This window comes from Hoplias malabaricus, chromosome 3 (genome assembly GCF_029633855.1).
Source record: "Hoplias malabaricus isolate fHopMal1 chromosome 3, fHopMal1.hap1, whole genome shotgun sequence".
NCBI classification, from domain to species: domain Eukaryota; kingdom Metazoa; phylum Chordata; class Actinopteri; order Characiformes; family Erythrinidae; genus Hoplias; species Hoplias malabaricus.
This window is the reverse complement of record NC_089802.1, coordinates 25,892,477-25,920,268: the sequence shown is the minus strand read 5'-3', so window position 1 is coordinate 25,920,268 and position 27,792 is coordinate 25,892,477. Positions and strand designations below refer to the sequence as shown.

Genomic DNA, 27,792 nt, shown 5'->3' with positions numbered 1-27,792 from the left:
TGTGTTTTGTGTGTGTATGAGAGAGAGTGTGAGTGTGAGTGTTTGTTCTCTGGGCCTTTGGCCAGAAATGTGAACATTTTAGTGACAAGGACGGTCAAGTGTTTACTGACAAAGCAAAAGTGTTACTGGCACTGGACACTGTTCTGTGTGTTCTCTGGAGTGATGGGGTTCCTCTGGTGTGTGGAACAGTGGAACTGTGTTCTCTGGAGTGATGGGGTTCCTCTGGTGTGTGGAACAGTGGAACTGTGTTCTCTGGAATGATGGAGTTACTCTGGTGTGTGGAACGGTGGAACTGTGTTCTCGGGAGTGATGGAGTTCCTCTGGTGTGTGGAACAGTGGAACTGTGTTCTTTGGAGTGATGGGGTTCCTCTGGTGTGTGGAATAGTGGAACTGTGTTCTCTCGAGTGATGGGGCTCCTCTGGTGTGTAGAACAGTGGAACTGTGTTCTCTGGAGTGATGGGGTTCCTCTGGTGTGTGGAACTGTGTTCTCTGGAGTGATGGAGTTCCTCTGGTGTGTGGAACAGTGGAACTGTGTTCTCGGGAGTGATGGAGTTCCTCTGGTGTGTGGAACAGTGGAACTGTGTTTTCTTGAGTGATGGGGTTCCTCTGGTGTGTGGAACAGTGGAACTGTGTTGTCTGGAGCAATGGAGTTCCTCTGGTGTGTGGAACAGTGGAACTGCGTTCTCTGGAGCAATGGAGTTCCTCTGGTGTGTGGAACTGTGTTCTCTGGAGTGATGGAGTTCCTCTGGTGTGTGGAACAGTGGAACTGTGTTCTCTGGAGTGATGGGGTTCCTCTGGTGTGTGGAACAGTGGAACTGTGTTCTCTGGAGTGATGGGGTTCCTCTGGGGTGTGGAACAGTGGAACTGTGTTCTCTGGAGTGATGGGGTTCCTCTGGTGTGTGGAACAGTGGAACTGTGTTCTCTGGAGTGATGGGGTTCCTCTGGTGTGTGGAACAGTGGAACAGTGTTCCCTGGAGCAGTACAGAAAACTGGGACAGACTCCGCTGCCTTTTCTGACTTCTTCGCGGCAGTGGTCAGGACACAAAGGCGCAAAAAAGAGTCCAGATCCGCACACTCTCAGAGTGTTCCCCGCAAGTTCCAGAGTTCTCCAGATCCGTCCCGTCTAACCGTAACACACAATCTAAACACACACATGCACACACACTGTAAATGCACACACTCGACATACACACTCTCAGCTACTTTATCCTTCTTCTCCTTCTCCTCCTCTTCCTCCTCCTTCTCTTCCTCATTTTCCTCTTCCTCCTTCTTCTCCCCATCCTCCTCCTTCTCCTCCACCTCCTCCTCATTCTTTTCCTTCACCTCCTCCTCTCCCTCCACCTATTCATCCTCCTCCTTCCCAGTATCCTCTCCTCTAAGTCCTGTGCTCCATTTTCACCTTTTTTCTGGAAGAGGATGATACGGAGCTCGAACAAACAAACTGATTCAACGGTTCCCCCGAGCTGTGCAGGAGAGATAGAGGGATGAACAGAGAGAGAGAGAGAGACAGACAGAGAGGGAGGGAGGGAGGGAGGGACATTGTTGAAGTTGAACTGAAGAAGTACAGGAACATGAGCTCCTCTCCTCCACACACAGAGACACAGACAGCAGCACATTTACAGACAAAGTTTTCCTCAGACACGGGGTGGATGTCAGGGACCAATCAAAATGTAGAACACAGGAAAAATACGGATTTTCTCCAGGAAAAAATAAAGAGAAGCGGGAAATATGTGACAGTGGGGGGTCATCCCTCTATCTCTACAACCACTCCACCCCACCATATACACAGGGGTCAGTGGTGTGGTAGATTGTGGGGGGGACCATCATGGTTTGTTTTCCCTGGATCTGCTTCATAAAGGGGGAGGGGAGGGGAGGGGGTGATGGAACAGAGCTTTCTCCCTTAACATCCACGGCTGAGGGCACCTAACACCCAGCTGTCCCCTGGGTAAAGTCGTGACTGCCCAACACCCTGTGTGTGTGTGTGTGTTGGAGCCCACACTGCAGCAGGATCAGAGTGGACAGGTATTAATACTGACAGACTATAGAGAGCACACTGAAGACAGGAGTATCTCTCTCTCTCTCTCTCTCTCTCTCTTTCTTTCTTTCTCTCTCTCTTTCTCTCTCGCTCTCTCTCCCCCTCATCTGTGATGTATTGTGTCTATTCCTCCCCTCACGCAAACAAGTGCACTATCAAATGGATGAGTGTGACCCACCCCAATCACACAGACAGAAGAAAGGCAGTTCTCTGATTCTCTCACTCTTTGTCCATCTCTCTCTCTCTCTCTCTCTCTCTCTCTCTCTCTTTCTCTCTCTCTCTCTCTCGCTCTCTTTCTCTCACTCAAGTCATACTTAAGTCACTCGAACAGTGCCTCGGACTCGACTCAGACTCGAGGTTTGGGACTTTGTGAATAATCTTTGTTTAATCTAATTATTATTATTTTCTTAATGTTTGTGTGTGGTGTGTGACCTGTGTTCAGTTCCCTCTCTGCAGTGTGGGGTGTAGCTCTCTGGAGCTGAGCTTTCTGTAGTTAGAAATACACCTCTTTATTAATAATTATTGGTTACATAGTGCTGGGTTTTTATTTATAATATTAAATGGATCCTTGCGCCCTGCGGCTCCGGACCCACCGCGACCCTGAACTGGATAAGGCTTACAGACAGTGAATGAATGTTAAATGGACTAAGCCTAAAGGCTGTATATTTATCTGTAATTATCTGGTTCATTTTATCTGACTGCTGTTTATTTTTACTGTGCTTTACCTACAGAGCAGCCTCCCGAATTAAAGGTACTTTATCTACATTCTTGCTTGGTGTTTATTAAAAATAAGCGGCCCGTTTAACAATAAACAAATCAATGTGGACTCTCAGTGCCGTATCCAAAATGGCCCAAGGCCTAATTCCCCGCGTGAGAGTTCACTCACGAAGACACGCTCTCTGTGTCGAACTCAGAGTCTGAGTGTGAGGCTCATGAGGCAACCACCACTTTCTTTTTTTTTTTTTTCGACGCAGTAAACGTGCTGCGTGAGGCGCCGCGGCGTGAGCAGTACTCTCCTCTATTACTTAGTGTAGCATGTCACGTAAAGTGGGATTTAAACTCGTTCTCACACTGACCTCTACTTATTATAGTTTCCTCAAACTCTGATAAATGTTATACAGGAGATGCCTGCACTACACGGCCACGAATCATTCATCAGCACTGAGGGTAAACACAAACAACCCCATGGATCCTGTAGAGCAGGAAAAACAGCTCAAAGCTCACAGAGATACAGCTGTAAACTTTTTTGTGGGTTTCCTCATGTTGCTTCGAAATAGACTTTTAAAAGTGATCACATGGCAGACCAGTGTTGACACTGTAATGTGTGGTAAATAACAGAAGCACACGATCTCTCTCTCACACACACACACACACACTGACGTTCACAGTCCTCACAAAACCCACTGTCTCCCCATCTCTCCAGCAGGGGGAGACAAACCTCACCATTAAACTAAACTGGTTCCCACTGCTGCACGCGTTCTGTACTCCATAGTGTGTTTCCACAGTGTGGATCAATCTGTATCGGTTATAGTTTAGAGACAGGGGGAGGAGACAGTGTGCGGTTCCTAAATAGTCGGATGGGTTAGGAGCGAGGATCGTCCTTCTTATCTCCGGGGGGTTTTCTGTGCCTCAGCCCCCCAGTAAAACCCAGTATGATGTGGTCAATTTTTTTACCAGTGCACTGACCCCCACTCACTCACTGCTGTTGCTGCTGCTGTGGAGAAACAGCTCCCTCAGAGTGTGATTAAAGAGGAGGGAGGGTGCTCTGTGGAACAGGTGAAGACCCCCCCACCGGAGACTGTGTTACTGTGATTTATAACTGTCAGACACGGCTGTTTTCTGTTGTCTGTCTGTCTCTCTCTCTCTCTCTCTCTCTCTGCCTATCTCTTTCTCTCTCCCCCCCCTCCCTCTGCCTCTCTCTCTCTCTTGTTTCTTTGTTGCTTTGAAATTTTTTTGTTGAAATCGATCGTCCTCGCTCCGCACACAAAACTCAGCACCATCCTGACTTTATCGGCAGCTTCACTCTGTGTATGTGTTTCTGAGTGAGTGTGTGCGCGCGTGCGTGTTTCTGAGTGTGTGAAACAGCAGAACTGTGTTCTCTGGAGTGATGAAGTTCCTCTGTTGTGTGGAACTGTGTTCTCTGAAGGGATGGAGTTCCTCTGGTATGTAGAACAGTGGAACTGTTTTCTCTGGAGCGATGAAACAGGTGGGCGGAGCTTCATTTCAGACACTAATGCCACCGCACTGCCCACACTCAATCATTTGGTAAAGAATCATTTGGAAAAAAGAATCAACTCTGTTGATGCAATAGTTTACATGTGAATGAATCAAACTGAATCACTAAGAAATGGAACAGAGTCAAACTGAGTCGACTCATCCAGAAGGATGAGAGAACAAACAATATACACACTCTCTCTCTCACACACAGACACACACACACACACACACACACTGATGAGGGAGCGGAGTCTCAGAGTTCTAAGCTGAAGGTCATTAACTCTGTTTTTTTTTCTGTTCACCATCTGCCACCATTGTTTACACTCACCTCTATAATTACTCACTAATTACATCTCTCTGTCTCTTTCTCTCTCCAGTCTCTCTTCATTTCTCTCTCCCTCATTCTCGCTCTCCCTTTCTGTACATTCTCTGTCTCCCTCTCTGCCTCTCTCCACTCTCCCTCTCTCTCTCTCTCTCTGCCTCTCCACTCTCCCTCTCTCTCTCATCCTCCTCTCTCTCCTCTCTCTCTCTGCCTCTCTCCTCTCTCTCTCTTCCACTCTCCCTCTCTCTCTCATCCTCCTCTCTCTCCTCTCTCTCTCTGCCTCTCTCCTCTCTCTCTCTTCCTCTCTCCTCTCTCTCTCTTCCTCTCTCTCTCCTTCTCTCTCTCTGCTTTTACATCTACAAGGTGGACCAACGAGGGAGGATTGTCTCACTGAGTGGACAGTAAGTAGACACAGGGTTTAAAAACTTCAGCAGCACTGCTGTGTCTGATCCACTCGCACCAGCACAACACACACTAACACCACCACCACATCAGTGTCACTGCAGCGCTGAGAATGATCCACCACCACATCACACCTGCTATGTGGGGGTCCTGAGGGGGTTTACACTCCTCTAGTCGGCTGTTGGTGTTGGGCCTGGTGACGTTAGGCTCATGTGCAGCTGCTCGGCCTGGAATCACTCAGTTTAATTTTGGTCTGTGGAGAACACAATCAGACCACCTTAAACACTCTGTACGTGTGTGTGTGTGTCTGTCTTGGACCCATTCCCAGGTCCTGTTCTGACTGGTTAAAGTCAGTTTTGTCCGTTTTGTCCTCTCTCTCTCCCTCTCTCTCTCGTGGAGAAAGTTCCTGCTGCGGGACAAAGCTGCGTCCAAATCCATTAGCTCTTTATCTGCATCATAAAGCTGAGGCGAGAGGGCAGAGAATAGAGCAGCCGCAGGTCACACACTCTCACTCTCTCTCTCGCTCTCTCCCACACACACACACGCTTTCTCTCTCTCTCACGCTGTGTGTGTGTGTGTATAACTGTGTGTGTGTGTGTGTGTGTGTGTGTGTGTGTGTGTGTGTGTGTGTGTGTTGATGCTGTCACTTATGTCCAGACTGAAGCTGTAATAACTGAGCGGCCGTCAGCCAAAGAAACTCTAATTAATGATGTCATCACTCAGACTGGGGGAGGGGGTAGGGCTGTTAATAGAGGTCAAGTGGCCCTGCTTCTAATACACACACACGGACAAACACACTGTCTCACACACTCTCTCAAACACACCAGACACAGGGAGAACACACCACACTCCTCACAGACAGTCACCTGGAGGAAACCCACGCAGACACACTGGAGAACACACCACACTCCTCACAGACAGTCACCCAGAGGAAACCCATGCAGACACAGGGAGAACACACCACACTCCTCACAGACAGTCACCTGGAGGAAACCCACGCAGACACAGGGAGAACAGACCACACTCCTCACAGACAGTCACCCGGAGCAGGACTCGAACCCACAACCTCCAGGACCCTGAAGCTGAGACAGAGACACTACCTGCTGATCCTCTGCGCCGCCTTTACACTGTTAATAATCTGCTTGGTAATTCAACAGCACTACACTCTCTCTCTGTCTCTCTCTGTAGATGACGTTCCTCCATACTTTAAGACAGAACCAGTGCGGACCCAGTTGCACCTGGAGCGGAACCGTCTTGTTCTGACCTGCATGGCCGAGGGCAGCTGGCCGCTGGAGTTCAAATGGATTCACAATGAAACTGAACTGACCCGGTTCTCCCTGGAATACAGGTGTGTGTGTGTGTGTGTGTGTGTGTGTAAGTGGAAGGGTAAAGTAGAGGAGGAAAGAAGGAAAAATACAGACCATAGAATAGAATAGAAAATGTTAAAAAGGGAAAAGTAGAATTGAGGAAAACTAAAGAGAGAAGGAGAGAGAGTGAGGGAGGTGAAGACAGTTGGAGAGAGGGATGCAGCGAAAGAAAGTAGAGAAGGCGACAGAGGACAGATGAAGAGAGGGAGATGGAGGAGGAAATGAAGAAATGAAGAAAGGGTAAGTGAGATAGATGAGGCCAGCTGTGTCTGTAATTCAGTTGAGAGAGAGAGAGAGAGAGAGAGAGAGAAAGAGAAAGAGGGAAAGAGACCGGACAAAAAAAAGCGATGGGGTTCCTCTGGTGTGTGGAACAGTGGAACTGTGTTCTCTGGAGTGATAGGGTTCCTCTGGTGTGTGGAACAGTGGAACTGTGTTCTCTGGAGTGATAGGGTTCCTCTGGTGTGTGAAACAGTGGAACTGTGTTCTCTGGAGTGATGGGGTTCCTCTGGTGTGTGGAACAGTGGAACTGTTTTCTCTGGAATGATGGAGTTCCTCTGGTGTGTGGAACTGTGTTCTCTGGAGTGATGGAGTTCCCCTGGAGTGTGGAACAGTGGAACTGTGTTCTCTAGAGTGATGGGGTTCCTCTGGTGTGTGGAACAGTGGAACTGTGTGATGATTGTGAGATGCCTGAACACCATTAGACTTTCACTCCGCCCTTTTAATCCAGCATGGTTCATGAATCTAAACTAACACTGACATAAACAGGTTCCTGAACCAGAAAAGTTCTTCATCTGGAACCAGAGAACAGTGGGTTCTTCAACAGGAACTGTGACGGTGTCCATGTGTGAGTCGAGATAAGAAGCTCCAGAGAGAGCTCAGAGCCTGAAATAAAGCGTTATGGCACAGTGGAGCTGGACGGGTCATTTACAGAGTGTTATAGCATCCTCGACTGGGTTCTGGGTAAAGACCAGAAAACCAGACGTGTCTGGTGAAGTTCTCCTTCTGAAACCGGGAAATGGACAACGGGAAACAACCCATATCTGATTTCTGATTTGGAAAGAAAACCGGGAAATAAACAGAAAAAAAACAAAAAACAGGAAAATGCTCTGTGTGAGTTTCTGAGCTGTGTTCACTGAGGTGGAGAGAACGAGTCCGGAGGAGGAGACAGGAGACCAATGGAGGGAGACAAATGGAGGAGTGAGGGAGACAGTGTAAGGGATAAAAAGATTAAAAAAGCCTGTGTAGAGATGAAAAGAGGGAGACAGAACAAGAAGGAGAGATATAAGAAAAGAAAGAGGAGAGAAAGAAAATAGGGGAAAAACAGAAAAGACCTGATGTTGTCAGATTTACAACAGTTGTGTGTCAGGTGTAGTTCTGGTGTGTGTCAGGTGTGTATCAGGTGTAGTTCTGGTGTGTGTCAGGTGTGTTAGGTGTGTGAGGTGTGTTACGTGTGTGTCAGGTGTAGTTCTGGGGTGTGTTAGGTGTGTATCAGGTGTAGTTCTGGTGTATGTCAGGTGTAGTCGTGGGGTGTGTTAGGTGTGTGTCACGTGTTGTTCTGGTGGTTGTCAGGGGTGTGTCAGGTGTGGTTCTGGTGTGTGTCAGGTGTAGTTCTGGTGTGTGTCGGGTGTAATTCTTGGGTGTGTTAGTTGTGTGTCAGGTGTGATTCTGGTGTGTATCAGGTGTAGTTCTGGTGTATGTCAGGTGTGTGTCAGGTGTGGTTCTGGTGTGTCAGGTGTAGTCGTGGGGTGTGTTAGGTGTGTGTCAGGTGTTGTTCTGGTGGTTGTCAGGGGTGTGTCAGGTGTGGTTCTGGTGTGTGTCAGGTGTGATTCTGGTGTTTGTCAGGTGTAACTATTGGGTGTGTTAGTTGTATGTCAGGTGTGATTCTGGTGTTTGTCCGGTGTGGTTCTGGTGTGTGTCAGGTGTAGTCGTGGGGTGTGTTAGGTGTGTGTCAGGTGTTGTTCTGGTGGTTGTCAGGGGTGTGTCAGGTGTGGTTCTGGTGTGTATCAGGTGTAGTTCTGGTGTATGTCAGGTGTGTGTCAGGTGTGGTTCTGGTGTGTGTCAGGTGTAGTCGTGGGGTGTGTTAGGTGTGTGTCAGGTGTTGTTCTGGTGGTTGTCAGGGGTGTGTCAGGTGTGGTTCTGGTGTGTGTCAGGTGTGATTCTGGTGTGTGTCGGGTGTAATTCTTGGGTGTGTTAGTTGTGTGTCAGGTGTGATTCTGGTGTGTGTCCGGTGTGGTTCTGGTGTGTGTCAGGTGTGTACCAGGTGTGTTACCTGTGTCAGGTGTAGTTCTGGTGTGTGTCAGGTGTACTTCAGGTGTGTGTCAGGTGTGGTTCTTTTGTGTGTCAGGGGTGTTTCAGGAGTAGTCCTTGTGTGTGTCAGGGGTGTTAAGCGTGTTTCAGGTGTAGTTCTGGGCTGTGTTAGGTGTGTGTCAGGTGTACTTCTGGTGTGTGTTACGTGTGTGTCAGGTGTAGTTCTGGTGTATAGCAGGTGTAGTTCTGGTGTGTGTCAGTTGTGTTAGGTGTGTGTCAGGTGTAGTTCTGGTGTGTGTTAGGTGTGTGTCAGGTGTAGTTCTGGGGTGTTTTAGGTGTGTGTCAGGTGTTGTTCTGGTGTATTTCACTTGTGGTTCTGGTGTGTTTCAGGTGTGGTTCTGGTGTGTGTCAGGTGTAGTTCTGGTGTGTGTCCGGTGTAGTTGTGGGGTGTGTTACATGTGTGTCAGGTATTCTGGTGTGTGTCAGGGGTGGTTCTGATGTGTGTAAGGTGTGTGTCAGGTGTAGTTCTGGGGTGTGTTAGGTGTGTATCAGGTGTAGTTTTGGTGTGTGTCAGGTGTGGTTCTGGTGTGTCAGGTGTAGTCGTGGGGTGTGTTAGGCGTGTGTCAGGTGTTGTTCTGGTGGTTGTCAGGGGTGTGTCAGGTGTATTTCTGGTGTGTGTCAGGTGTGATTCTGGTGTGTGTCAGGTGTGGTTCTGGTGTGTGTCAGGTGTGGTTCTGGTGTGTGTCAGGTGTGGTTCTGGTGTGTTACCTGTGTCAGGTGTAGTTCTGGTGTGTGTCAGGTGTACTTCAGGGGTGTGTCAGGTGTGGTTGTTTTGTGTGTCGTGTGTGTTTCAGGAGTAGGTCTGGTGTGTGTCAGGGGTGTTAAGCGTGTTTCAGGTGTAGTTCTGGGCTGTGTTAGCTGTGTGTCAGGTGTACTTCTGGTGTGTGTTAGGTGTGGTTCCTGTGTCAGGTGTAGTTCTGGTGTGTAGCACGTGTAGATCTGGTGTGTGTCAGTTGTGTTAGGTGTGTGTCGGGTGTAGTTCTGGTGTGTTTCACTTGTGGTTCTGGTGTGTTTCAGGTGTGGTTCTGGTGTGTGTCAGGTGTTGTTCTGGTGTGTGTCAGGTGTGGTTCTGGTGTGTGTCAGGTGTGGTTCTGGTGTGTGTCATGTGTTGTTCTGGTCTGTGTCATGTGTAGTTCTGGTGTGTCTCGTGTAGTTCTGGTGTGTGTAAGGTGTAGTTCTAGTGTGTGTCAGGTGTGTTAGGTGTGTGTCAAGTGTAATTCTTGGGTGTGTTAGTTGTGTGTCAGGTGTGCTTCTGGTGTGTGTCAGGTGTGGTTCTGGTGTGTGTCAGGTGCGTACCAGGTGTGTTATGTGTGTCAGGTGTAGTTCTGGTTTGTGTCACATGTGTGTCAGATGTGTTAGGTGTGTGTCAGGTGTGGCTCTGGTGTATGTAAGGTGTAGGTCTGGTGTGTGTCAGGTGTGTGTCAGGTGTAGTTCTGGTGTGTCTCAGGTGTAGTTTTGGTGGGTGTCAGGTGTAATTCTTGGGTGTGTTAGTTGTGTGTCAGGTGTAATTCTTGGGTGTGTTAGTTTTGTGTCAGGTGTGATTCTGGTGTGTGTCAGGTGTGATTCTGGTGTGTGTCAGGTGTGGTTCTTGTGTGTGTCAGGTGTGTACCAGGTGTGTGTCAGGTGTGTACCAGGTGTGTTACCTGTGTCAGGTGTAGTTCTAGTGTGTGTTAGGTCTGTGTGAGGTGTTGTTCTGGTGGTTGTCAGGGGTGTGTCAGGTGTGGTTCTGGTGGTTGTCAGGGGTGTGTCAGGTGTGGTTCTGGTGTGTGTCAGGTGTAGTTCTGGTGTGTAGCAGGTGTAGTTCTGGTGCGTGTCAGTTGTGTTAGGTGTGTGTCGGGTGTAGTTCTGGTGTGTTTCACTTGTGGTTCTGGTGTGTTTCAGGTGTGGTTCTGGTGTGTGTTAGGTGTAGTTCTGGTGTGTGTCAGTTGTTGTTCTGGTGTGTGTCAGGTGTAGTTCTGGTGTGTGTCATGTGTGCTTCTGGGGTGTGTCAGGTGTGGTTCTGGTGTGTGTGAGGTGCGTACCAGGTGTGTTACATGTGTGTCAGGTGTAGTTTTGGTTTGTGTCACGTGTGTGTCAGATGTGTCACATGTGTGTCAGGTGTATGTCAGGTGTAGTTCTGGTGTGTCTCAGGTGTAGTTTTGGTGTTTGTTAGGTGTGTGTCAGGTGTGGTTCCTGTGTCTGTCAGGTGTAGTTCTGGTGTGTGTCATGTGTAGTTCTGGTGTGTGTCAGTTGTGTTAGGTGTGTGTCAGTTGTAATTCTTTGGTGTGTTAGTTGTGGTTCTGGTGTGATTTTGGTGTGTGTCCGTTGTGATTCTGGTGTGTGTCCGGTGTGGTTCTGGTGTGTGTCAGATGTGTACCAGGTGTGTTACCTGTTTCAGGTGTAGTTCTGGTGTGTGTCAGGTGTACTTCAGGGGTGTGTCAGGTGTGGTTCTTTTGTATGTTAAGCGTGTTTCAGGTGTAGTTCTGGGCTGTGTTAGGTGTGTGTCAGGTGTACATCTGGTGTGTGTTAGGTGTGTGTCAGGTGTGGTTCCTGTGTCTGTCAGGTGTAGTTCTGGTGTGTGTCAGGTGTAATTCTTGGGCGTGTTAGTTGACTGTCAGTTGTGGTTCTGGTGTGTGTCAGGTGTGTACCAGGTGTGTTACCTGTGTCAGGTGTAGTTCTGGTGTGTGTCAGGTGTACTTCTGGTGTGTGTTAGGTGTGTGTCAGGTGTGGTTCCTGTGTCTGTCAGGTGTAGTTCTGGTGTGTGTCAGTTGTGGTAGGTGTGTGTCGGGTGCAACTGGTGTGTGTTAGGTGTGTGTCAGGTGTAGTTCTGGCGTGTGTTAGGTGTGTGTCAGTTGTAGTTCTGGGGTGTTTTAGGTGTGTGTCAGGTGTTTTTCTGGTGTGTTTCACTTGTAGTTCTGGTGTGTTTCAGGTGTGGTTCTGGTGTGTGTCAGGTGTGGTTCTGGTGTTTGTCAGGTGTAGTTCTGGTGTGTGTCAGGTGTAGTTGTGGGGTGTGTTACGTGTGTCAGCTGTTCTGGTGGGTGCCAGGTGTGTGTCAGGGGTGGTTCTGGTGTGTGTCAGGTGTAGTTCTGGGGTGTGTTAGGTGTGTATCAGGTGTAGTTCTGTGTGTGTCAGGTGTGGTTGTGGTGTGTCAGGTGTAGTCGTGGGGTGTGTTAGGTGTGTGTCAGGTGTTGTTCTGGTGGTTGTCAGGGGTGTGTCAGGTGTGGTTCTGGTGTGTGTCAGTTGTGTTAGGTGTGTGTCAGTTGTAATTCTTTGGTGTGTTAGTTGTGGTTCTGGTGTGATTTTGGTGTGTGTCCGTTGTGATTCTGGTGTGTGTCCGGTGTGGTTCTGGTGTGTGTCAGATGTGTACCAGGTGTGTTACCTGTTTCAGGTGTAGTTCTGGTGTGTGTCAAGTGTACTTCAGGGGTGTGTCAGGTGTGGTTCTTTTGTGTGTTAAGCGTGTTTCAGGTGTAGTTCTGGGCTGTGTTAGGTGTGTGTCAGGTGTACTTCTGGTGTGTGTTAGGTGTGTGTCAGGTGTGGTTCCTGTGTCTGTCAGGTGTAGTTCTGGTGTGTGTCAGGTGTAATTCTGGGGCGTGTTAGTTGACTGTCAGGTGTGGTTCTGGTGTGTGTCAGGTGTGGTTCTGGTGTGTGTCAGGTGTGTACCAGGTGTGTTACCTGTGTCAGGTGTAGTTCTGGTGTGTGTTAGGTGTACTTCTGGTGTGTGTCAGGTGTAGTTCTGGTGTGTAGCAGGTGTAGTTCTGGTGTGTGTCAGTTGTGTTAGGTGTGTGTCGGGTGTAACTGGTGTGTGTCAGGTGTAGTTCTGGTGTGTGTTAGATGTGTGTCACGTGTAGTTCTGGCGTGTGTTAGGTGTGTGTCAGTTGTAGTTCTGGGGTGTTTTAGGTGTGTGTCAGGTGTTTTTCTGGTGTGTTTCACTTGTAGTTCTGGTGTGTTTCAGGTGTGGTTCTGGTGTGTGTCAGGTGTGGTTCTGGTGTGTGTCAGGTGTGGTTCTGGTGTGTGTCAGGTGTAGTTCTGGTGTGTGTCAGGTGTAGTTGTGGGGTGTGTTACGTGTGTCAGCTGTTCTGGTGGGTGCCAGGTGTGTGTCAGGGGTGGTTCTGGTGTGTGTCAGGTGTAGTTCTGGGGTGTGTTAGGTGATAATCAGGTGTAGTTCTGTGTGTGTCAGGTGTGGTTCTGGTGTGTCAGGTGTAGTCGTGGGGTGTGTTAGGTGTGTGTCAGGTGTTGTTCTGGTGGTTGTCAGGGGTGTGTCAGGTGTGGTTCTGGTGTGTGTCAGGTGTGATTCTGGTGTGTGTCAGGTGTGGTTCTGGTGTGTCAGTTGTAGTCGTGGGGTGTGTTAGGTGTGTGTCAGGTGTTGTTCTGGTGGTTGTCAGGGGTGTGTCAGGTGTGATTCTGGTGTGTGTCAGGTGTGTTTCTGGTGTGTGCCAGGTGTGGTTCTGGTGTGTGCCAGGTGTGGTTCTGGTGTGTGTCAGGTATGGTGCTGGTTTGTTACCTGTGTCAGGTGTAGTTCTGGTGTGTGTCAGGTGTACCTCAGGGTTGTGTCAGGTGTGGTTCTTTTGTGTGTCATGTGTGTTTCAGGAGTAGTTCTAGTGTGTGTCAGGGGTGTTAAGCGTGTTTCGGGTATAGTTCTGGGCTGTGTTAGGTGTGTGTCAGGTGTGGTTCCTGTGTCTGTCAGGTGTAGTTCTGGTGTGTGTCAGGTGTAGTTCTGGTGTGTGTCAGGTGTAATTCTTGGGTGTGTTAGTTGTGTGTCAGGTGTGATTCTGGAGTGTGTCAGCTGTGATTCTGGTGTGTGTCAGGTGTGGTTCTGGTGTGTGTCAGGTGTGTACCAGGTGTGTTACCTGTGTCAGGTGTAGTTCTGGTGTGTGTCAGGTGTACTTCAGGGGTGTGTCAGGTGTGGTTCTGGTGTGTGTCAGATGTGTACCAGGTGTGTTACCTGTTTCAGGTGTAGTTCTGGTGTGTGTCAAGTGTACTTCAGGGGTGTGTCAGGTGTGGTTCTTTTGTGTGTTAAGCGTGTTTCAGGTGTAGTTCTGGGCTGTGTTAGGTGTGTGTCAGGTGTACTTCTGGTGTGTGTTAGGTGTGTGTCAGGTGTGGTTCCTGTGTCTGTCAGGTGTAGTTCTGGTGTGTGTCAGGTGTAATTCTGGGGCGTGTTAGTTGACTGTCAGGTGTGGTTCTGGTGTGTGTCAGGTGTGGTTCTGGTGTGTGTCAGGTGTGTACCAGGTGTGTTACCTGTGTCAGGTGTAGTTCTGGTGTGTGTTAGGTGTACTTCTGGTGTGTGTCAGGTGTAGTTCTGGTGTGTAGCAGGTGTAGTTCTGGTGTGTGTCAGTTGTGTTAGGTGTGTGTCGGGTGTAACTGGTGTGTGTCAGGTGTAGTTCTGGTGTGTGTTAGATGTGTGTCACGTGTAGTTCTGGCGTGTGTTAGGTGTGTGTCAGTTGTAGTTCTGGGGTGTTTTAGGTGTGTGTCAGGTGTTTTTCTGGTGTGTTTCACTTGTAGTTCTGGTGTGTTTCAGGTGTGGTTCTGGTGTGTGTCAGGTGTGGTTCTGGTGTGTGTCAGGTGTGGTTCTGGTGTGTGTCAGGTGTAGTTCTGGTGTGTGTCAGGTGTAGTTGTGGGGTGTGTTACGTGTGTCAGCTGTTCTGGTGGGTGCCAGGTGTGTGTCAGGGGTGGTTCTGGTGTGTGTCAGGTGTAGTTCTGGGGTGTGTTAGGTGATAATCAGGTGTAGTTCTGTGTGTGTCAGGTGTGGTTCTGGTGTGTCAGGTGTAGTCGTGGGGTGTGTTAGGTGTGTGTCAGGTGTTGTTCTGGTGGTTGTCAGGGGTGTGTCAGGTGTGGTTCTTTTGTATGTTAAGCGTGTTTCAGGTGTAGTTCTGGGCTGTGTTAGGTGTGTGTCAGGTGTACATCTGGTGTGTGTTAGGTGTGTGTCAGGTGTGGTTCCTGTGTCTGTCAGTTGTGGTTCTGGTGTGTGTCAGGTGTGTACCAGGTGTGTTACCTGTGTCAGGTGTAGTTCTGGTGTGTGTCAGGTGTACTTCTGGTGTGTGTTAGGTGTGTGTCAGGTGTGGTTCCTGTGTCTGTCAGGTGTAGTTCTGGTGTGTGTCAGTTGTGGTAGGTGTGTGTCGGGTGCAACTGGTGTGTGTTAGGTGTGTGTCAGGTGTAGTTCTGGCGTGTGTTAGGTGTGTGTCAGTTGTAGTTCTGGGGTGTTTTAGGTGTGTGTCAGGTGTTTTTCTGGTGTGTTTCACTTGTAGTTCTGGTGTGTTTCAGGTGTGGTTCTGGTGTGTGTCAGGTGTGGTTCTGGTGTTTGTCAGGTGTAGTTCTGGTGTGTGTCAGGTGTAGTTGTGGGGTGTGTTACGTGTGTCAGCTGTTCTGGTGGGTGCCAGGTGTGTGTCAGGGGTGGTTCTGGTGTGTGTCAGGTGTAGTTCTGGGGTGTGTTAGGTGTGTATCAGGTGTAGTTCTGTGTGTGTCAGGTGTGGTTGTGGTGTGTCAGGTGTAGTCGTGGGGTGTGTTAGGTGTGTGTCAGGTGTTGTTCTGGTGGTTGTCAGGGGTGTGTCAGGTGTGGTTCTGGTGTGTGTCAGTTGTGTTAGGTGTGTGTCAGTTGTAATTCTTTGGTGTGTTAGTTGTGGTTCTGGTGTGATTTTGGTGTGTGTCCGTTGTGATTCTGGTGTGTGTCCGGTGTGGTTCTGGTGTGTGTCAGATGTGTACCAGGTGTGTTACCTGTTTCAGGTGTAGTTCTGGTGTGTGTCAAGTGTACTTCAGGGGTGTGTCAGGTGTGGTTCTTTTGTGTGTTAAGCGTGTTTCAGGTGTAGTTCTGGGCTGTGTTAGGTGTGTGTCAGGTGTACTTCTGGTGTGTGTTAGGTGTGTGTCAGGTGTGGTTCCTGTGTCTGTCAGGTGTAGTTCTGGTGTGTGTCAGGTGTAATTCTGGGGCGTGTTAGTTGACTGTCAGGTGTGGTTCTGGTGTGTGTCAGGTGTGGTTCTGGTGTGTGTCAGGTGTGTACCAGGTGTGTTACCTGTGTCAGGTGTAGTTCTGGTGTGTGTTAGGTGTACTTCTGGTGTGTGTCAGGTGTAGTTCTGGTGTGTAGCAGGTGTAGTTCTGGTGTGTGTCAGTTGTGTTAGGTGTGTGTCGGGTGTAACTGGTGTGTGTCAGGTGTAGTTCTGGTGTGTGTTAGATGTGTGTCACGTGTAGTTCTGGCGTGTGTTAGGTGTGTGTCAGTTGTAGTTCTGGGGTGTTTTAGGTGTGTGTCAGGTGTTTTTCTGGTGTGTTTCACTTGTAGTTCTGGTGTGTTTCAGGTGTGGTTCTGGTGTGTGTCAGGTGTGGTTCTGGTGTGTGTCAGGTGTGGTTCTGGTGTGTGTCAGGTGTAGTTCTGGTGTGTGTCAGGTGTAGTTGTGGGGTGTGTTACGTGTGTCAGCTGTTCTGGTGGGTGCCAGGTGTGTGTCAGGGGTGGTTCTGGTGTGTGTCAGGTGTAGTTCTGGGGTGTGTTAGGTGATAATCAGGTGTAGTTCTGTGTGTGTCAGGTGTGGTTCTGGTGTGTCAGGTGTAGTCGTGGGGTGTGTTAGGTGTGTGTCAGGTGTTGTTCTGGTGGTTGTCAGGGGTGTGTCAGGTGTGGTTCTGGTGTGTGTCAGGTGTGATTCTGGTGTGTGTCAGGTGTGGTTCTGGTGTGTCAGTTGTAGTCGTGGGGTGTGTTAGGTGTGTGTCAGGTGTTGTTCTGGTGGTTGTCAGGGGTGTGTCAGGTGTGATTCTGGTGTGTGTCAGGTGTGTTTCTGGTGTGTGCCAGGTGTGGTTCTGGTGTGTGCCAGGTGTGGTTCTGGTGTGTGTCAGGTATGGTGCTGGTTTGTTACCTGTGTCAGGTGTAGTTCTGGTGTGTGTCAGGTGTACCTCAGGGTTGTGTCAGGTGTGGTTCTTTTGTGTGTCATGTGTGTTTCAGGAGTAGTTCTAGTGTGTGTCAGGGGTGTTAAGCGTGTTTCGGGTATAGTTCTGGGCTGTGTTAGGTGTGTGTCAGGTGTGGTTCCTGTGTCTGTCAGGTGTAGTTCTGGTGTGTGTCAGGTGTAGTTCTGGTGTGTGTCAGGTGTAATTCTTGGTTGTGTTAGTTGTGTGTCAGGTGTGATTCTGGAGTGTGTCAGCTGTGATTCTGGTGTGTGTCAGGTGTGGTTCTGGTGTGTGTCAGGTGTGTACCAGGTGTGTTACCTGTGTCAGGTGTAGTTCTGGTGTGTGTCAGGTGTACTTCAGGGGTGTGTCAGGTGTGGTTCTGGTGTGTGTCAGATGTGTACCAGGTGTGTTACCTGTTTCAGGTGTAGTTCTGGTGTGTGTCAAGTGTACTTCAGGGGTGTGTCAGGTGTGGTTCTTTTGTGTGTTAAGCGTGTTTCAGGTGTAGTTCTGGGCTGTGTTAGGTGTGTGTCAGGTGTACTTCTGGTGTGTGTTAGGTGTGTGTCAGGTGTGGTTCCTGTGTCTGTCAGGTGTAGTTCTGGTGTGTGTCAGGTGTAATTCTGGGGCGTGTTAGTTGACTGTCAGGTGTGGTTCTGGTGTGTGTCAGGTGTGGTTCTGGTGTGTGTCAGGTGTGTACCAGGTGTGTTACCTGTGTCAGGTGTAGTTCTGGTGTGTGTTAGGTGTACTTCTGGTGTGTGTCAGGTGTAGTTCTGGTGTGTAGCAGGTGTAGTTCTGGTGTGTGTCAGTTGTGTTAGGTGTGTGTCGGGTGTAACTGGTGTGTGTCAGGTGTAGTTCTGGTGTGTGTTAGATGTGTGTCACGTGTAGTTCTGGCGTGTGTTAGGTGTGTGTCAGTTGTAGTTCTGGGGTGTTTTAGGTGTGTGTCAGGTGTTTTTCTGGTGTGTTTCACTTGTAGTTCTGGTGTGTTTCAGGTGTGGTTCTGGTGTGTGTCAGGTGTGGTTCTGGTGTGTGTCAGGTGTGGTTCTGGTGTGTGTCAGGTGTAGTTCTGGTGTGTGTCAGGTGTAGTTGTGGGGTGTGTTACGTGTGTCAGCTGTTCTGGTGGGTGCCAGGTGTGTGTCAGGGGTGGTTCTGGTGTGTGTCAGGTGTAGTTCTGGGGTGTGTTAGGTGATAATCAGGTGTAGTTCTGTGTGTGTCAGGTGTGGTTCTGGTGTGTCAGGTGTAGTCGTGGGGTGTGTTAGGTGTGTGTCAGGTGTTGTTCTGGTGGTTGTCAGGGGTGTGTCAGGTGTGGTTCTGGTGTGTGTCAGGTGTGATTCTGGTGTGTGTCAGGTGTGGTTCTGGTGTGTCAGTTGTAGTCGTGGGGTGTGTTAGGTGTGTGTCAGGTGTTGTTCTGGTGGTTGTCAGGGGTGTGTCAGGTGTGATTCTGGTGTGTGTCAGGTGTGTTTCTGGTGTGTGCCAGGTGTGGTTCTGGTGTGTGCCAGGTGTGGTTCTGGTGTGTGTCAGGTATGGTGCTGGTTTGTTACCTGTGTCAGGTGTAGTTCTGGTGTGTGTCAGGTGTACCTCAGGGTTGTGTCAGGTGTGGTTCTTTTGTGTGTCATGTGTGTTTCAGGAGTAGTTCTAGTGTGTGTCAGGGGTGTTAAGCGTGTTTCGGGTATAGTTCTGGGCTGTGTTAGGTGTGTGTCAGGTGTGGTTCCTGTGTCTGTCAGGTGTAGTTCTGGTGTGTGTCAGGTGTAGTTCTGGTGTGTGTCAGGTGTAATTCTTGGGTGTGTTAGTTGTGTGTCAGGTGTGATTCTGGAGTGTGTCAGCTGTGATTCTGGTGTGTGTCAGGTGTGGTTCTGGTGTGTGTCAGGTGTGTACCAGGTGTGTTACCTGTGTCAGGTGTAGTTCTGGTGTGTGTCAGGTGTACTTCAGGGGTGTGTCAGGTGTGGTTCTTTTGAGTATCATGTGTGTTTCAGGAGTAGTTCTGGTGTTTGTCAGGGGTGTTAAGCGTGTTTCAGGTGTAGTTCTGGGCTGTGTTAGGTGTGTGTCAGGTGTACTTCTGGTGTGTGTTAGGTGTGTGTCAGGTGTGGTTCCTGTGTCTGTCAGTTGTAGTTCTGGTGTGTGTCAGGTGTAACTCTTGGGTGTGTTAGTTGAGTGTCAGATGTGGTTCTGGTGTGTGTCGGGTGTAGTTCTGGTGTGTGTCAGGTGTAATTCTTGGGTGTGTTAGCTGAGTGTCAGGTGTGGTTCTGGTGTGTGTTAGGTGTTTGTCAGGTGTAGTTCTGGGATGTGTTAGGTGTGTATCAGGTGTAGTTCTGGTGTATGTCAGGTGTGTGTCAGGTGTATTTCTGGTGTGTGTTAGGTGTGTGTCAGGTGTAGTTCTAGGGTGTGTTAGGTGTGTGTCAGGTGTAGTTCTAGGGTGTGTTAGGTGTGTATCAGGTGTAGTTCTGGTGAATGTCAGGTGTGTGTCAGGTGTGGTTCTGGTGTGTGTCAGGTGTAGTTCTGGTGTGTGTCACATGTGTTTGGTGTGTGTAATGTGTATGTCAGGTGTAGTTCTGGTGTGTGTCAGGTGTGGTAGGTGTCTGTCAGGTGTAGTCATGGGGTGTGTTAGGTGTGTGTCAGGTATTGTTCTTTTGGGTGTCAGTGGTGTGTCAGGTGTGGTTCTGGTGTGTGTCAGGTGTGGTTCTGTTATGTGTCAGATGTAGTTCTGTTGTGTGTCAGGTGTAGTTCTGGTGTATGTCAGGTGTGTGTCAGGTGAGGTTCTGGTGTGTGTCAGGAGTAGTTCTGGTGTGTGGTAGGTGTGTTTCAGGTGTGTGTCAGGGGTGGTTCTGGTGTGTGTCATGTGTATTTCTGGTGTGTGTCAGGTGTAGTTCTGGGGTGTGTTAGGTGTGTATCAGGTGTAGTTCTGGTGTATGTCAGGTGTGTGTCAGGTGTGGTTCTGGTGTGTGTCAGGTGTTGTTCTGTTGGTTGTCAGGGGTGTGTCAGGTGTGGTTCTGGTGTATGTCAGGTGTATTTCTGGTGTGTGTCAGGTGTGATTCTTGGGTGTGTTAGTTGTGTACCAGGTGTGTTACCTGTGTCAGGTGTAATTCTGGTGTGTGTCAGGTGTAGTTCTGGTGTGTGTCAGTTGTGTTAGGTGTGTTTCGGGTGTAGTTCTGGGTGTGTTATGGTGTGTGTCAAGTGTTGTTCCAGTGTGTTTCACTTGTGGTTTTGGTGTGTGTCAGGTGTGGTTCTGGTGTGTGTCAGGTGTGGTTCTGGTGTGTGTCAGGTGTAGTTCTGGTGTGTGTTAGGTGTGTGTCAAGAATAATTCTTGGGTGTGTTAGTTGTGTGTCAGATGTGGTTCTGGTTTGTGTCAGGTGTGGTAGGTGTGTTACGTGTGTCAGGTGTACTTCAGGGGTGTGTCAGGTGTGGTTCTTTTGAGTATCATGTGTGTTTCAGGAGTAGTTCTGGTGTTTGTCAGGGGTGTTAAGCGTGTTTCAGGTGTAGTTCTGGGCTGTGTTAGGTGTGTGTCAGGTGTACTTCTGGTGTGTGTTAGGTGTGTGTCAGGTGTGGTTCCTGTGTCTGTCAGTTGTAGTTCTGGTGTGTGTCAGGTGTAACTCTTGGGTGTGTTAGTTGAGTGTCAGATGTGGTTCTGGTGTGTGTCGGGTGTAGTTCTGGTGTGTGTCAGGTGTAATTCTTGGGTGTGTTAGCTGAGTGTCAGGTGTGGTTCTGGTGTGTGTTAGGTGTTTGTCAGGTGTAGTTCTGGGATGTGTTAGGTGTGTATCAGGTGTAGTTCTGGTGTATGTCAGGTGTGTGTCAGGTGTATTTCTGGTGTGTGTTAGGTGTGTGTCAGGTGTAGTTCTAGGGTGTGTTAGGTGTGTGTCAGGTGTAGTTCTAGGGTGTGTTAGGTGTGTATCAGGTGTAGTTCTGGTGAATGTCAGGTGTGTATCAGGTGTGGTTCTGGTGTGTGTCAGGTGTAGTTCTGGTGTGTGTCACATGTGTTTGGTGTGTGTAATGTGTATGTCAAGTGTAGTTCTGGTGTGTGTCAGGTGTGGTAGGTGTCTGTCAGGTGTAGTCGTGGGGTGTGTTAGGTGTGTGTCAGGTATTGTTCTTTTGGGTGTCAGTGGTGTGTCAGGTGTGGTTCTGGTGTGTGTCAGGTGTGGTTCTGTTATGTGTCAGATGTAGTTCTGTTGTGTGTCAGGTGTAGTTCTGGTGTATGTCAGGTGTGTGTCAGGTGAGGTTCTGGTGTGTGTCAGGAGTAGTTCTGGTGTGTGGTAGGTGTGTTTCAGGTGTGTGTCAGGGGTGGTTCTGGTGTGTGTCATGTGTATTTCTGGTGTGTGTCAGGTGTAGTTCTGGGGTGTGTTAGGTGTGTATCAGGTGTAGTTCTGGTGTATGTCAGGTGTGTGTCAGGTGTGGTTCTGGTGCGTGTCAGGTGTTGTTCTGTTGGTTGTCAGGGGTGTGTCAGGTGTGGTTCTGGTGTATGTCAGGTGTATTTCTGGTGTGTGTCAGGTGTGATTCTTGGGTGTGTTAGTTGTGTACCAGGTGTGTTACCTGTGTCAGGTGTAATTCTGGTGTGTGTCAGGTGTAGTTCTGGTGTGTGTCAGTTGTGTTAGGTGTGTTTCGGGTGTAGTTCTGGGTGTGTTATGGTGTGTGTCAAGTGTTGTTCCAGTGTGTTTCACTTGTGGTTTTGGTGTGTGTCAGGTGTGGTTCTGGTGTGTGTCAGGTGTGGTTCTGGTGTGTGTCAGGTGTAGTTCTGGTGTGTGTCAGGTGTAGTTCTGGTGTGTGTTAGGTGTGTGTCAAGAATAATTCTTGGGTGTGTTAGTTGTGTGTCAGATGTGGTTCTGGTTTGTGTCAGGTGTGGTAGGTGTGTTACGTGTGTCAGGTGTACTTCAGGGGTGTGTCAGGTGTGGTTCTTTTGAGTATCATGTGTGTTTCAGGAGTAGTTCTGGTGTTTGTCAGGGGTGTTAAGCGTGTTTCAGGTGTAGTTCTGGGCTGTGTTAGGTGTGTGTCAGGTGTACTTCTGGTGTGTGTTAGGTGTGTGTCAGGTGTGGTTCCTGTGTCTGTCAGTTGTAGTTCTGGTGTGTGTCAGGTGTAACTCTTGGGTGTGTTAGTTGAGTGTCAGATGTGGTGCTGGTGTGTGTCGGGTGTAGTTCTGGTGTGTGTCAGGTGTAATTCTTGGGTGTGTTAGCTGAGTGTCAGGTGTGGTTCTGGTGTGTGTTAGGTGTTTGTCAGGTGTAGTTCTGGGATGTGTTAGGTGTGTATCAGGTGTAGTTCTGGTGTATGTCAGGTGTGTGTCAGGTGTATTTCTGGTGTGTGTTAGGTGTGTGTCAGGTGTAGTTCTAGGGTGTGTTAGGTGTGTGTCAGGTGTAGTTCTAGGGTGTGTTAGGTGTGTGTCAGGTGTAGTTCTAGGGTGTGTTAGGTGTGTATCAGGTGTAGTTCTGGTGAATGTCAGGTGTGTGTCAGGTGTAGTTCTGGTGTGTGTCACGTGTTTGGTGTGTGTAATGTGTATGTCAGGTGTAGTTCTGGTGTGTGTCAGGTGTGGTAGGTGTCTGTCAGGTGTAGTCGTGGGGTGTGTTAGGTGTGTGTCAGGTATTGTTCTTTTTGGTGTCAGTGGTGTGTCAGGTGTGGTTCTGGTGTGTGTCAGGTGTGGTTCTGTTATGTGTCAGATGTAGTTCTGTTGTGTGTCAGGTGTAGTTCTGGTGTATGTCAGGTGTGTGTCAGGTGAGGTTCTGGTGTGTGTCAGGAGTAGTTCTGGTGTGTGGTAGGTGTGTTTCAGGTGTGTGTCAGGGGTGGTTCTGGTGTGTGTCATGTGTATTTCTGGTGTGTGTCAGGTGTAGTTCTGGGGTGTGTTAGGTGTGTATCAGGTGTAGTTCTGGTGTATGTCAGGTGTGTGTCAGGTGTGGTTCTGGTGTGTGTCAGGTGTTGTTCTGTTGGTTGTCAGGGGTGTGTCAGGTGTGGTTCTGGTGTATGTCAGGTGTATTTCTGGTGTGTGTCAGGTGTGATTCTTGGGTGTGTTAGTTGTGTACCAGGTGTGTTACCTGTGTCAGGTGTAATTCTGGTGTGTGTCAGGTGTAGTTCTGGTGTGTGTCAGTTGTGTTAGGTGTGTTTCGGGTGTAGTTCTGGGTGTGTTATGGTGTGTGTCAAGTGTTGTTCCAGTGTGTTTCACTTGTGGTTTTGGTGTGTGTCAGGTGTGGTTCTGGTGTGTGTCAGGTGTGGTTCTGGTGTGTGTCAGGTGTAGTTCTGGTGTGTGTCAGGTGTAGTTCTGGTGTGTGTTAGGTGTGTGTCAAGAATAATTCTTGGGTGTGTTAGTTGTGTGTCAGATGTGGTTCTGGTTTGTGTCAGGTGTGGTAGGTGTGTTACGTGTGTCAGGTGTGGTAGGTGTGTGTCCGGTGTAGTCTTGGAGTGTGTTAGGTGTGTGTCAGGTGTAGTCGTGGGGTGTGTTAGGTGTGTGTCAGGTGTTGTTCTGGTGGGTGTCAGGGTTGTGTCAGGTGTGGTTCTGGTGTGTGTCAGGTGTAGTTCTGGTGTGTGTCAGGTGTGTACCAGGTGTGTTACGTGTGTCAGGTGTAGTTCTCGAGTGTGTCATGTATGTTAGGTGTGTGTCAGGTGTAGTTCTGGGGTGTGTCATGTGTGTTAGGTGCGTGTCAGGTGTAGGTCTGGTGTGTGTCAGCTGTGGTTCTGGTTTGTTTCAGGTGTGTACCAGGTGTGTTACATGTGTGTCATATGTAGTTCTGATTTGTGTCACGTGTGTGTAGATGTGTTAGGTGGGTGTCAGATATGGTTCTGGTGTGTGTCAGGTATATGTCAGGTGTAGTTCCTGTGTGTCAGGTGTGGTAGGCGTGTGTCAGGTGTAGTCTTGGAGTGTGTTAGGTGTGTGTCAGGTGTAGTCGTGGGGTGTGTTAGGTGTGTGTCAGGTGTTGTTCTGGTGGGTGTCAGGGTTGTGTCAGGTGTGGTTCTGGTGTGTGTCAGGTGTAGTTCTGGGGTGTGTCAGGTGTAGTTCTGGTGTGTGTCAGGTGTGTTAGGTGTGTGACAGGTGAACAGTTGTGGGGTGTGTTACTTGTGTGTCAGGTGTTGTTCTGGTTGGTGTCAGGTGTGGTTCTGGTGTATGTCAGGTGTATTTCTGAGGTGTGGTTCTGGTGTGTGTCAGGTGTAGTTCTGGTGTGTGTCAGGTGTAGTTCTGGTGTGTGTCAGGAATAGTTCTGGGGTGTGTCAGGTGTATGTCAGGTGTAGTTCTGGTTGGTGTCAGGTGTGGTTCTGGTGTATGTCAGGTGTATTTCTGAGGTGTGGTTCTGGTGTGTGTCAGGTGTAGTTCTGGTGTGTGTCAGGTGTACCAGAGGTTCTGTTGGTTGTCAGGGGTGTGTCAGGCCTTGTTCTGGTGTGTGTCAGGTGTATTTCTGGTGTGTCAGGTGTGATTCTTGGGTGTGTTAGTTGTGTACCAGGTGTGTTACCTGTGTCAGGTGTAATTCTGATGTGTGTCAGGTGTAGTTCTGGTGTGTGTCAGTTGTGTTAGGTGTGTTTCGGGTGTAGTTCTGGGTGTGTTATGGTGTGTGTCAAGTGTTGTTCCAGTGTGTTTCACTTGTGGTTTTGGTGTGTTTCATGTGTGGTTCTGGGGTGTGTCAGGTGTGGTTCTGGTGTGTGTCAGGTGTGGTTCTGGTGTGTGTCAGGTGTAGTTCTGGTGTGTGTTAGGTGTGTGTCAAGAATAATTCTTGGGTGTGTTAGTTGTGTGTCAGATGTGGTTCTGGTGTGTGTCAGGTGTGTACCAGGTGTGTTACGTGTGTGTCAGGTGTTGTTCTCGGGTGTGTCATGTATGTTAGGTGTGTGTCAGGTGTAGTTCTGGGGTGTGTCATGTGTGTTAGGTGTGTGTCAGGTGTAGGTCTGGTGTGTGTCAGCTGTGGTTCTGGTTTGTGTCAGGTGTGTACCAGGTGTGTTACATGTGTGTCAGATGTAGTTCTGATTTGTGTCACGTGTGTGTAGATGTGTTAGGTGGGTGTCAGGTATGGTTCTGGTGTGTGTCAGGTATATGTCAGGTGTAGTTCCTGTGTGTCAGGTGTGGTAGGTGTGTGTCAGGTGTAGTCTTGGAGTGTGTTAGGTGTGTGTCAGGTGTAGTCGTGGGGTGTGTTAGGTGTGTGTCAGGTGTTGTTCTGGTGGGTGTCAGGGTTGTGTCAGGTGTGGTTCTGGTGTGTGTCAGGTGTAGTTCTGGTGGGTGTCAGGGTTGTGTCAGGTGTGGTTCTGGTGTGTGTCAGGTGTAGTTCTGGTGTGTGTAAGGTGTAGTCGTGGGGTGTGTTAGGTGTGTGTCAGGTGTAGTTCTGAGGTGTGTCAGGTGTGTGTCAGGGTTGTGTCAGATGTGTGTCAGGTGTAGTTCTGGTGTGTGTCAGGTGTAGTTCTGGTGTGTGTCAGGTGTAGTTCTGGTGTATGTCAGGTGTGTGTCAGGTGTGGTTCTGGTGTGTGTCAGGTGTTGTTCTGTTGGTTGTCAGGGGTGTGTCAGGCCTGGTTCTGGTGTGTGACAGGTGTATTTCTGGTGTGTGTCAGGTGTGATTCTTGGGTGTGTTAGTTGTGTACCAGGTGTGTTACCTGTGTGAGGTGTAATTCTGTTATGTGTCAGGTGTAGTTCTGGTGTGTGTTAGGTGTGTATCAGGTGTAGTTCTGGTGTATGTCAGGTGTGTGTCAGGTGTGGTTCTGCTGTGTGTCAGGTGTTGTTCTGTTGGTTGTCAGGGGTGTGTCAGGCCTGGTTCTGGTGTGTGTCAGGTGTATTTCTGGTGTGTGTCAGGTGTGATTCTTGGGTGTGTTAGTTGTGTACCAGGTGTGTTACCTGTGTCAGGTGTAATTCTGATGTGTGTCAGGTGTAGTTCTGGTGTGTGTCAGTTGTGTTAGGTGTGTTTCGGGTGTAGTTCTGGGTGTGTTATGGTGTGTGTCAAGTGTTGTTCCAGTGTGTTTCACTTGTGGTTTTGGTGTGTTTCATGTGTGGTTCTGGGGTGTGTCAGGTGTGGTTCTGGTGTGTGTCAGGTGTGGTTCTGGTGTGTGTCAGGTGTAGTTCTGGTGTGTGTCAGGTGTAGTTCTGGTGTGTGTCAGGTGTAGTTCTGGTGTGTGTTAGGTGTGTGTCAAGAATAATTCTTGGGTGTGTTAGTTGTGTGTCAGATGTGGTTCTGGTGTGTGTCAGGTGTGTACCAGGTGTGTTACGTGTGTGTCAGGTGTAGTTCTCGGGTGTGTCATGTATGTTAGGTGTGTGTCAGGTGTAGTTCTGGGGTGTGTCATGTGTGTTAGGTGTGTGTCAGGTGTAGGTCTGGTGTGTGTCAGCTGTGGTTCTGGTTTGTGTCAGGTGTGTACCAGGTGTGTTACATGTGTGTCAGATGTAGTTCTGATTTGTGTCACGTGTGTGTAGATGTGTTAGGTGGGTGTCAGGTATGGTTCTGGTGTGTGTCAGGTATATGTCAGGTGTAGTTCCTGTGTGTCAGGTGTGGTAGGTGTGTGTCAGGTGTAGTCTTGGAGTGTGTTAGGTGTGTGTCAGGTGTAGTCGTGGGGTGTGTTAGGTGTGTGTCAGGTGTTGTTCTGGTGGGTGTCAGGGTTGTGTCAGGTGTGGTTCTGGTGTGTGTCAGGTATAGTTCTGGTGTGTGTCAGGTGTAGTCATGGGGTGTGTTAGGTGTGTGTCAGGTGTGTGTCAGGGTTTTGTCAGGTGTGGTTCTGGTGTGTGTCAGGTGTAGTTCTGGGGTGTGTCAGGTGTAGTTCTGGGGTGTGTCAGGTGTGTTAGGTGTGTGACAGGTGTAGTTGTGGGGTTTGTTACTTGTGTGTCAGGTGTTGTTCTGGTTGGTGTCAGGTGTGGTTCTGGTGTATGTCAGGTGTATTTCTGAGGTGTGGTTCTGGTGTGTGTCAGGTGTAGTTCTGGTGTGTGTCAGGTGTAGTTCTTGTGTGTGTCAGGTATAGTTCTGGGGTGTGTCCGGTGTAGTTCTGGGGTGTGTCCGGTGTATGTCAGGTGTAGTTCTGGTGTGTGTTAGGTGTGTGTCAGGGTTGTGTCAGGTGTGGTTCTGGTGTGTGTCATGTGTAGTTCTGGTGTGTGTCAGCTGTGGTTCAGGTTTGTGTCAGGTGTGTACTAGGTGTGTTACGTGTGTGTCAGATGTAGTTCTGGTTTGTGTCACGTGTGTGTTAGGTGGGTGTCAGGTATGGTTCTGCTGTGTGTCAGGTGTGGTAGGTGTGTGTCAGGTGTAGTCGTGGGGTGTGTTAGGTGTGTGTCAGGTGTAGTCGTGGGGTGTGTTAGGTGTGTGTCAGGTGTTGTTCTGGTGGGTGTCAGGGTTGTGTCAGGTGTGGTTCTGGTGTGTGTCAGGTGTAATTCTTGGGTGTGTTAGTTGTGTTTCAGGTGTGATTCTGGTGTGTGTCAGGTGTGGTTCTGGTGTGTGTCAGGTGTGTACCAGATGTGTTACCTGTGTCAGGTGTAGTTCTGGTGGGTGTCAGGGTTGTGTCAGGTGTGGTTCTGGTGTGTGTCAGGTGTAATTCTTGGGTGTGTTAGTTGTGTTTCAGGTGTGATTCTGGTGTGTGTCAGGTGTGGTTCTGGTGTGTGTCAGGTGTGTACCAGATGTGTTACCTGTGTCAGGTGTAGTTCTGGTGTGTGTCAGGTGTACTTCAGGGGTGTTTCAGGTGTGGTTCTTTTGTGTGTAATGTGTGTTTTAGGAGTAGTTCTGGGGTGTGTCAGGTGTGTTAGGTGTGTGTCTGGTGTGGTTCCTGTGTCTGTCAGGTGTAGTTCTGGTGTGTATCAGGTGTAGTTCTGGTGTGTGTTAGGTGTGTGTCAGGTGTAGTTCTGGGGTGTGTTAGGTGTGTGTCAGGTGTGGTTCTGGTGTGTGTCTGGTATGGTTCTGGTGTGTGTTAGGTGTTGTTGTGGTGTGTGTCAGGTGTGGTTCTGGTGTGTGTCAGGTGTTGTTGTGGTGTGTGTCAGGTGTGGTTCTGGTGTGTGTCAGGTGTGTGTCAAGTGTAGTTGTGGAGTGTGTTACTTGTGTGTCAGGTGTTGTTCTGGTTGGTGTCAGGTGTATTTCTGGGGTGTGTTACGTGTGTGTCATATGGGTTAGGTGTGTGTCAGGTGTGGTTCTGGTGTGTGTCAGGTGTAGTTTTGGTGTGTGTCAGGTGTAGTTCTGGTGTGTGTTAGGTGTGTGTCAAGTGTAGTTCTGGGGTGTGTCAGGTGTAGTTCTTGTGTGTGTCAGGTGTAGTTCTTGTGTGTGTCAGGTGTATGTCAGGTGTAGTTCTGGTGTGTGTCAGGTGTAATTCTGGGGTGTGTTAGGTGTGTGTCAGGTGTGGTTCTGGTGTGTGTCTGGTGCATTTCTGGTGTGTGTCAGGTGTGTGTCGGGTGGTTCTGGTGTGTGTC

General features: G+C 49.2%; 1 protein-coding gene across 3 annotated transcripts in view; it reads left to right on the top strand.

Annotated features, from left to right (window-relative positions):
• sdk2b (sidekick cell adhesion molecule 2b) overlaps positions 1-27,792 on the top strand; it is a 174,694-nt gene that overhangs the window by 80,613 nt on the left and 66,289 nt on the right. For all 3 annotated transcript variants that reach the window (XM_066664601.1, XM_066664600.1, XM_066664602.1), the window contains exon 2: positions 6,165-6,324. In XM_066664601.1, the coding sequence (XP_066520698.1) occupies positions 6,165-6,324 (160 nt within the window). The remainder of the gene's footprint in view (positions 1-6,164; positions 6,325-27,792) is intronic.